This window comes from Ruditapes philippinarum, unplaced genomic scaffold (assembly GCF_026571515.1).
Source record: "Ruditapes philippinarum isolate M1 unplaced genomic scaffold, ASM2657151v2 ctg3486_1_1_1_1, whole genome shotgun sequence".
NCBI lineage: Eukaryota > Metazoa > Mollusca > Bivalvia > Venerida > Veneridae > Ruditapes > Ruditapes philippinarum.
In genome coordinates this window covers 166,499-177,461 of record NW_026865550.1, presented here as the reverse complement: position 1 = coordinate 177,461, position 10,963 = coordinate 166,499, and the positions used below count along the sequence as shown (strand labels likewise).

The 10,963-nt window shown below is 31.3% G+C and overlaps 1 protein-coding gene across 1 annotated transcript; it reads left to right on the top strand.

The window, feature by feature from the left end:
- The first annotated feature begins 510 nt into the window (after positions 1–510).
- Positions 511–10,482, top strand: LOC132729502 (retinal homeobox protein Rx1-like). Its single transcript, XM_060715275.1, has 3 exons — positions 511–1,573; positions 5,129–5,364; positions 9,611–10,482. The coding sequence occupies exons 1-3, from the start codon at positions 1,348–1,350 to the stop codon at positions 10,019–10,021; spliced, it is 873 nt and encodes a 290-aa protein (XP_060571258.1). The 5' UTR covers positions 511–1,347; the 3' UTR covers positions 10,022–10,482.
- Positions 10,483–10,963: the final 481 nt, after the last annotated feature.

Here is a 10,963-nt window from a genome sequence, read left to right as displayed (position 1 = left end):
TGAATCCTCGACGTTAAGCGTATTTGAACCAATGATCCAAAGGACCAGAAAAACATAGAAACTCTAAAGTTAAAGTACGTGGCAACTTTCTGAAACATAGGGCTTACTGTACTTGAAGTTTTTTTTCTTTTTAAAAAAGGGGTAAAATACAATGTATATAACTAGATGTAAGTATACTGTACTCAGTTGGTTAACATTTTTGATTTATTTTATTTGGATTTCTGGCTTATACCAGTCAGTTTACAAACATTATTTTGTCCATGATCTTGTCCAAATGTAAGGCTCTTTTTGAAGGAAGATGTTAAAGGTTGTCTGTTTTCATTAATTCATTGAAGACCTTAATTGATTTAATTTCATTCAGTATCGCATCTAATTGGTAAATATTACAAAACCAAACGACCAATCATTTCTCATTGGACAACAGCGTTTAGCTCCCCGAAGCCCCGCCCTCTATTGTCGTGAATACAGCAGTTCGTCAAATCATTGACAGACCGAAGTTTGTCATATTTTAATGACATACAACAATATATTTAGGAGCTTCTTCACGTGGTGGAAGTCAACAAAATTTGATTTTATGACATTTGTACAGCAAAATAATCGGATTGTGTATGTCCTGGGAATCGGTGGGATTATTTAGCTGATTACGAGATCCCATTTTCGACATATTGTTTTATCAGTCACGTAAATGAACGGGGAATAGACGTCAAATTTAATCCGGACCGGCACGGAAAATGATTATAGACAGGGACCATTGAGAAAGATTAGGCAGGAATTGTGTTAGCTTGATTAGAACATAATTTAGAATATTGTTCCTTCTGCTTGATTTATGTTCTAAGGGATATATGGATGGAGAGATTTGGCGCGATTTTCTTGGCGTTAATTAATTCGCTTTTATGTTCCTCCGGACACATTTTGTCAAATTTATCAATCTTTCCTTGTTATATTGTCATAAAAGAGTATATTGTGATATATTTTCTGTTCTTTTAAAATCGTGTGACTGGGAATTTATATCTTGAAAAAGAAAATTAATTCATTGATTTATTATAGACAAATTTCAATTCATACGGGAGGAAATAACTTCATATAAAGTATAAGTCACGAAAATTATTTACTTGTGAGTATAAAGCAACAAATTTGATAAGACAATGTGTTAGTTATTTTCTATCCCAATAGTTGTTAAAAACTAATTTCAGAACAAGTTTGGAGTACATGTATGTAGTAACAATCTTTGTGGAAAGCTACATTTTGGGTTTCTTTATTTCATTACAAGCAAATTTTTATTAGGTATATTTTAGTGTTAAAAGAATTGTTTCGCTATTTTACTGCTTTTGGCGCATTAATTTACGGATGGCTACTAGTGCTGGGAACCAATTTCCGGCATTTCACAGTATCGACGCATTGCTAGGTGGCACAGAAACGGCCATGTATGGGCAACAGTATGTCCGAAGATTTCCTCTTGATCCTAAAGGCTATATGGAAAAAACCTTGGATTTAAAACCGCAGAAGGGTTTTGGACACGGCATACCTCTGAATGGCCATGGTGACTCACTACAGAAACACAAAAAAGAATCAGGTAATTAATTACATATTAAATGTTACAAAACAACTCCACAACACAACAAATATGATTTGCATTAAATTGGCGTCCAAGTAAATACCATTATTAAAACATGAAGGCGTTTTTAATCTTTCAGAACCAGTTCTTTCTTAAGTATAAAAGACAAGATGAAGTCGGGCGGTTTATTTCTTTGGAACAGGTTATATTTAGTTTAATCATATTTTATTGCATTTCTTTATTTCTATACAAAACAGATACAATGTCACATGCTTACATAAGACAAAACATTTACAAGTAAATTTACAATATTTACATGGATGTTTTTAGTTGTTCATAAAAAGCAAAAGGGTGGAACAACAAATTTTAACTAAGAGAGTTGACCCTTCCCAGATTAAATGTAGGCAAAGGTCCATACAATTTGAGAATGTACAAGCTTAAACATTTACGACTAGTGTCCAAGTGAAAAATATACAATTGTTTTGTTTGTTTATTTGTTTAACTTATCATCGCTTTAGAGGAGCGCTGTATTTTTTTTGCAACTTCTCCTTCGTATACAGCTGAAGTTTTAGGGTGAGGACAAACTTTAACCCTTAATCTAAAACTATATCGTCATGGAAGTGTGATAATTTAGTTTGGCAAGAATGTATTGTTTTTTTTTCTAGAAAAAGGGTACCACACAACTAATTAATACGTCATGGATACGTTTAAAGCATGTTTAAAACAAAACTGAAAATAATTTTAAAAATGCGTTTTTCGTTTAATTGTGATGGGTTTGCGTCCTATTTTCTCAAGGCAATGTCTGATGCAAATGATGGTGTTGAAAACATAATGTTTACATTGAAAAAAAAAATCATTTTCATGTTTTATTATAATTATTATAATAATTAATACTTTTGTGTAGATTTCTTTTTATTGTTATATATTTTTAAACTCGTGATTATGTTGTAGTTACTTTATTTAAGATAATACTATATAAGGAGTATACATACATAAAGTAGTCCAGCTTATTTTTTAATAGCAACGATAGTGATTCAAGGAACGAGGTACAGATTACACGAAGAAAAAATATAAACAATCATCGTCAAATTCTTAATAACTTAAATTACCTTGTTTTATTTTTTCTTTTTTTCTTCTTTTTCGTTTGCTGCTGTACAACTTATTGTATCTTTTAATCTGCTGTAAAAGTGTGGTTGACAGCTTTATTTTGAATTGGAACTTCAAGGAATTTCACTATCGAAATGCAAACTGACCTGCCAGCCTAGAATGCATGAATGTCCGTCTGTACGGGTGTAAATGTTGATATATTTCCGGTTTATATTGTATTATTTTGTATTGAACTAATTTCAATTTGGATTCATATAGAAACCAGGTAACCCAAATATACAAAAAAAAACATATTTACACATATATACACATTATAGTATTAAATATATCATGGTCTTAAGCAAATGTAAATATTTCAAACGTAAGTAAGCGCATTCATTAATTCTTTATATAATACATGATATACATGTATAATTTACACAACTGCATTTTCTTTCTCTCTCTCTCTCATATTTGTTGTACAACGGTTGAAATAGAAATGCCATTTTGTGGTCGTAAAATAAATACACTTTTTTTTCGGCGTGTGCTCTAAATGAATCCCACATCAAGTACATATTTTAAAGAGAGCAAACATTTTTATTAATAAGATTTTCTTTTCGGTTTCATCAATAATAGAAATTATTTTCCACGTAAATAATTGAAATGACTATTCAATATTTTGATATTACAGTTTGTGTTCTTTCTCCGCCCTAAGTATCAGGTGACAATAACTTCGTCTTTAAAATTCATGAAACATTAAACGTAACTTTTTTTTAACAAACTTAAGGTACAAATTAATTTAATTTGCTATTTTGTTAAAGTATTTTAACCTATGTATGATGCATACCCTTATATCATTTATAAGTACTGACCTCGATGCATCTAAAATTTCTTTCCCAAAATGATTCAGTTGTTCAAATGTTTAAGTATTATTATTATGACTGTTTACTGAAAGAAATTATACATGTTTATATTTGTGTATTCATGTAAATATATGTAAATAAATAAATAAATAGCGGGTGTAACCTTAGGTATTTTTTCATTCAATTTTAAACTCGCGCATTCATAGAACAATGACCAATGGTGAATTGGAAGTTTTCCTCAAGGAGCATATAAGTACAAATTAAAGAGATAGCTAGTTCTAAATCTACGATGATTTTAGGATACAATTATCGTATAATACATGTAGTTATACAGGCCATTATTTTGATACAAATATCGATGCTACGATTTAAAAGCTGCTAATCAACCTATCATCACCTCGGTATCTTTAAAGCTGCATACCTCCAGATGAGCCAAGATATTTTCAAGAAAATCAAATTTGAGATAATTGTACTGATATTTAAAAAAGTAAAAAGATTAAAGGTTCAAGTAATAATTTACATGTTATGTGCAATTAATGACTGATTTGATTTTGCAGTATTTATAACCATGATCCTACTGCATGGCTAATGCAGTTAGGGGCTATTTCGGCATATTTTGACCTCTTCTTGGAAATTTACGTGGATTGTTTGCGCCGTTTGTAATGTATAGATTAACTTCTTTGTTCACTCGGAATTGTCATGAGAATGAGCACGAACCTGGGGGTATGCAGCTTTAAATGTTTCTAAGCAAACATCAAGTAATGATATAGTTTTGAGGAGTTTAATAATATAATGCCTTTTCGGGTGTTAAACTTGCTGGGTAAAATTGGGTGTTACTCAAAACATGTTTAACAAAGAATTTCAAGGATGGATATAACCTTGTCTAAAGTGGATATATGATTATTTCTTTTAAATGTAAATATCAAGAGGCGTTGTATTGAGCAGATTTGATTTTTTAATAGATCTGATTTTTTATCGCGTAAAAGTAAAGCCACATATTTGTAACTGTTTTCTAGAAAAAAGGATAAATTTTATATTATTAGAAATTATGTTCATAAAATGTTTTAAAATAAAAATACCAAAAGAAAAGGGTAGTATTCATATCCCAGACTGTACTCCTGAATATGATATTACATATTTTTCGTTTTCATTTAATTTTATTTCAACTTTTCAAAACTGCAAATTATTTCAGTTTTTTTTCAAACAAATATATGTAACAATACTTCATTAAAATTATAGTGGTAAAAATTTTCAATTATTTAATGAAAGAATATTTCTATTTTTAGAATGTAAATAGAGGTAAAATGGTTTCTATAATATGTTTCAAAACAAAAGATTTCCTCGTTGCTTTTTCTGAAATGCAAATATTATTTACGTGTTGTCTGTAACTTCTAAAGGACTCGGACTTTTGGGTTTTAAAGATTAGCAAAATCAGTTTTTCTAAAATACAGAACACACAAATGTGTTGATTTAATAAAAACAGTTACAAAAGTATATCAAAAAGGTCAAGTGGCATAAATCAATATGATATGTTTTGGTACAATCACTCACAAAAAGTATTCAAATAAAAAAAAAAGCTGCATATGCTGATGTGTTTGAATTAAGTTTTAAAATTTATTTCTAGAGCAACCAAAACTGTATTCACCTTCGTCCAAAGACCAGATGCAACGAAAGAGAGAAAAACACGTGACCGAAGCGGAAGAATCTGAGGCCCGCAAGAAGACCAGACGCAATCGAACTACTTTTACGACATATCAACTGCACGAGCTTGAACGAGCGTTTGAGAAATCACATTACCCGGATGTATACAGCCGTGAAGAACTTGCACTAAAAATAAATCTCCCAGAGGTCCGAGTTCAGGTAGGTTAGAAACATATATGCTAATCAAAGCGCTGAAAGCACGAATGATTTGGTACCCCAAGTTGCAAGCAAGTCATACATATTCGATCAAAACTGATTACAGTAAGCATGAATTAAATCAAACCCTATATCAACTTCTCAATTAGCATGAAAGTATATAAAAATTATGGAAAAGTAAAAAAAAATCGTTATCGGTTTCTGAGTAGCAATTGTGTTATTTTTAGCACATCAAATGTGCACATCAAAATATCATGAAAACCTCAAATATGTTCTTTCGATAGCGCAACATAGACATTACGCGCCTTTCTTTCATTCTCGTGCTAGACTTTCACGTTTACTGATTCAAATATGTATGAACTCAATGGCAATGTGGTGATCAACCTTTTAAAATTTATATTAATTTAATTAATTAATAACGTTTATTTTGTTTGTATTATTTTTGGTTTTTCGTACTTCTTAATTACGATTTTGTATAAACTCGTTCACCTTAATTTCTGAGGCTTTGCAATAAAGATGGAAATGTGTTGAAGGCACATTAAGCCTTAAAAATGATTACCATTTTTTCTTGTGAAGAAAAGGCAATCATGTTTGTAATAACACCTAAATAATGGATTTAGAGCATGTTACATATTTACCACGTATAGTAAGCACTGTTAAATATGACCTAATTTGTTGTCAGAGAAATAGCAAAATGTAAACAAAGTAGTAATTTTTTTCTTCATACAATATTTTAAATCACTTTAACTTTATTAATGGGCAAAACGCAACAATCTGATCTCCTCGGCTGTTATGCTTTGCAATAGACTTCTGACATAATAAGGCAACATATTGGAACTATTTCAGTAATATGATTCCGCCAGTTTGTGTGTTTGTTTATGTTATGATGTCAATTACAAAGCACTATTTAATGTTTTCCTTTAATATCAATCGGGTCAATTGAAAAAATGACAGAAGACATCATAAAAAAAGGAATATTATAAATACGGAGGGATTTATCATTTTTTACTTTCTCGCGAACGAACATTGCCTCTTTGGGTTCTAGTGCCCTACGTACGAGGCCTTTTATCGGAAGCATACGGGAAGATCCGATGTTTTCAACATTGCAAATACAAAAGATGTCTATGACGTAATAAGTCTCGTTTGCGAAAATTTAGCATTTTTTGGCTAAATTAACCTCAAGCCGGTGCTAGGGTGCTTGAGGGATGTCGCACTCATTCATTATTCCTTATGTACATGATGTACAGACTCAATCAAACCGAATCTGCAATTTTCATGTAATTTTGTTGTGATTAATGCTTCCGAGGGATCACTTTGTTTCCAGATTATTATGTATTAGATAGAAGTGGTCATAATTTAACTCAGTATTTGTTACAAAAACCTTCAAAAGACGATTCTTTCAAACTCTTAAATTGAATACATTACAATGTCCTATTTTTTAGTTTGTTTTGTTACCTTTTTCAATTTTTCTCTGGTCATTTAAGTTTAGATATTTTGTTTTTGTCAACACATAATATGTAGGCCGGTATACCACAAAAAGTTATGTCTGCGGAACATAAACAAAGACAAAATTAACAGTATAGCGGTTTGTTCTATTTCTATGGTTGAATATCAAAAAAAAAATATGTCATTTATTTTCGAATAAGTTACACGATAATATTATAAAAAATGCATTGATAATTCATTACATGATGTCATACTTTATACATGAAATGTTTTAAGTGAAATTATGACTTCAATTCATCCCAAATAATCCCACAATAACAGAAGAAATATCCTCCATTGTTTATGAAAGCTAACTACAAACCAAGAATTTCCCCTCCGCCCTTTTTTCACAATGATTTAATTTTCGTTTTCGCGCTGAAGATGTCAAATTTGTAAATCAAATACTTCAACAGATTATGGTTTCACTAATGAGCTAATGGGCTTGTAATGAGATAAAGAAAGCCCCCTTTTAGATTCCCTATCATCCCATCTCCACGGCTAGACAAGCCCGGTTTCAAGAAGTCTTAATTGATTCTTATACGGTAATTTACTAAAAGGCACGGATAATGAAATTTGCTTTATGCATCTCAAATTCCAAATTAATACTGTTGGTTGTAATAATATAAATTTGCAAAATCCTTCCTAATTTGTCTGGTCTCTGTCAACAATTTAGACTTTACCTCGCGAGTCAAACATCTTTATTGATGCTTTATTGGCGAGTCTCTGGAATTTTCACAGGGGTTTGACACTCCCTAGTTCATTGTTTGATATTATTAATCACGACTAAATCAAATGGGCATATTTAGTTTTTGGGAAGTTTTTTCCTTCTCTTTTCATTGCTAAGAAATGAATAAAAATATCGGTAAAGGCGTGTTATATAATGGTGTTTGTATCATTTTTTTAATGAAGAGAAACGGTTTTAAACAACACTTAAAAATATACATCTGTTTATCATGAATTGATATACCCTAAAAATGGGTTCCTTCTTTGTTTACTTAAATAAGTACCAGCGGGCCTTTAGATAATATGATATTTTCGGTGACGTCAGGGGTCCGACAAAACGCATAGTGACTGCCTGAGCGGGCACAATTATATTTTTACAGGATCGCTAAAATTAAGTAGTGTAGATACCGCAAAGAAGATTTTACAAAGCCGGCATCATACAGGCTGACTTCCAAAAGTTTTCAGTTCATATTACCAGACATGTTGTTATATAGATACTAATTATGATTTATTTTTACAACGAACTCTCATTTTTAGTAAAGCGCGGTATAATATAAGAAATAGCATACAGAACTTCGGGCTTAATGGCACAATAGTGGCGTCACAGTCAAGTCTCAAACATTAAACAGACCTCAGCCTTCAGCTTCGGTCTCGGGCCGTTACATCAGTACGGACTAATTGATCAGTCACTATAATGCTTTTCGATCCAAAAGCATAACTTTTTTTATCATATCACAAGTCCCTGTGATTTTTTTACGCGCAAGTGTCCAATACAGCTGGAGTGGTACCCGTTGTGTTGCGCCCGGGGCGCTTATCGCCGCGTAACAATGGTGGGCGGGGATACAGCTCTAACGCTGTATCGTATTTAGAGAATAGCAATTATACATTTGAACGCTTAACAGTCGGAAAATGATTCCGGGTCATTGAAAAGCTAAAATAAGACTGAAGAGGCTTTTAAAAGACAGTTAATTAAGCCTTACCACGTCGTTTACTAGCCCACTAGTTCAAACAAGTCAGCCATTATGATATTATCAACTATATTTGAATGAAGTTAATGAACAAGTACTCATAGTCTTGTCCATAAATACGAGTCTCTCAACATTTGATAATTCGATATTAATAGTACAAATAAAAAAGATAAAACCTAGTTTACAAGCCTTCTGTATTATATGTTGACCTGAGATAACATTTTTTAAAAGGGGGCGGGGCGTTTATATATGACTATTAGGACATCTGAACTTTATTTTTAGTCTGGACAAAGGCTGGACTTTTTATTTTATTCTGAAGAAAAGCAACTGCAGAAATAATGACAAATAATTAGTACTCTAATTTTTACTTGATATAGAATTTTATGATGTTTAATAAGCAAAAACAATCTTTTCTTACCTTTCATGATTATGTCCTTTTTCCTAATCTCATCTTTATATGAATAATTAATGAACTAGAACTTTGAATATTCTCTAAAGTACGTTTTAACAAAGAGCTATATCTGTATTATAAGTCTGTGGTTTTAACGATTCATTTTGAACCACAGTAACAAAGTTAACACAAAATAAATATGTATATAAATAAAATATAAATAAAACCTTTTTTCTTCTTCTTCTTCATTTTTTTTTCAAAGTGGTAAGAAATTAGCTTTATCGATCTTAATATGAAAAGACAATGGTTGGAACAAAGAATCAACAAATATCAGATTAACGATTCATAATTTAATTCTATCCAATCATAATTTCTTTCTTGTGGTAAAAACGACCAACAGAAGAGACACTTGTTTCATATACTAGTAGCTATTCTAATAAAATAACATTATATTACATGAATGACATTTTTTAAAGTTATCTTCTTAAACTGAGTGAAGTAAAACGATCTTTATGATTAATTAAGTAAATCAGATTAGGGTTGTTCTGTTACTCTTCGTTTAAACATAGTTTAAGCATAGCAAATGGCATATAAACGTTTGTTGTTGTTGTTGTTGTTGGTTGTGAGTGTGTGTTTAAGATGTCGTCTATATTAATTACACATAGGCTCGCATTCATTTCAGGTATGGTTTCAAAATAGAAGAGCAAAATGGCGCCGACAAGAAAAACTCGAGAATGCAAGTTTCAAACTATCCGAGAGTTTTCCTTTAACTTCCGTTACAAGCAGACCGTCTAATTCCGTCCTACCATTGGATCCGTGGATGACGTCACAACTAACAACCAATAATTTAAGTCCTAATACGCAGCTACAGATCACTCCTCCGCCAGCCAATCAAAATGCAGCTTATGCTCAGTTTCTAACATCTCAGACATTTTCAGGAACTTCGTCATCGAACGTCAGTACGGCAATACAAAATCTGTTTGGCGGAATCTCCCGAATGGACGACGGAGATCCGCGAAATTCAAGCATAGCTTCTCTGCGGCTACGAGCGCGAGAGCATATGGAACATTTGGAAAGGAAGTACCTTCTTTGAATGTGACCTTTTTCCTATTTCATTTACAATTTATACATTAGAAATTCATTTCAGCAGATACTGTATTCGTATATATTGTCCGTAACGAAAGAATTTATTGGCAAATACCGTCAAACCTGACAATATAGACCAGTCTTGGGGATTTGAAAATTTATCTTTGCCTAAACGAATTCTCATAAAATAGCTGATTCTCCAGCATCATAAGATGGTGAATAAATAAAGACTTATGTTGACAGGTTTCATTTGTTTGGCCATTATTACGAAGGTGGCTTTTGACAAGAGTGTTTAGAGTGCGTAAAGAGGTGCTGTAAATTCATCAACGTTCTATGTTGGAAAAGAATGCTGAGAGATAATTTAATATTTCAGTTTATATGTTTTTTATGTTTATATTTTTACTTATTGATCATTTATAATGTTTTTGTCTTGATAATTTCTGTAAATAAAAACGTATTTATAGCTTTTCAATTGGATATAAAGAATTTAATAATGATATTTTTTATGAAATGTTGTTTTAAAGTTATTATTTCAAATACATTCTTTAAACATCTTTTTTATCATAGTCATGACAATATGAAGGATATTTTTAGAAATAGAAGATTTTAATTAATCGAATTACAATTTACAAATAAATCACGCAGTTGATTAGAACGGCTGTCAGATGTGCCATATTCAATAAAATATTCATATTTCATAAAAAAAAAATCAATTAAAAGTCTTTTTAAATTTTTCTCATTTTTTATACATTGTATATGAGTAAATGTCATTTTCCTGTATGAATTATTAATTTCCGGTAGGGATTATTCTTCTGTATCATATTCTGAAAGGGGCCCATTCATATATAAAGCTACCATTTTATTCAGAGACAGTTTTAATAAGATAACACAAATTTCCGACTGTTTGCCCTCTTAATTTGTCTATGAGCGTCTCCAGTAAATTGGTACC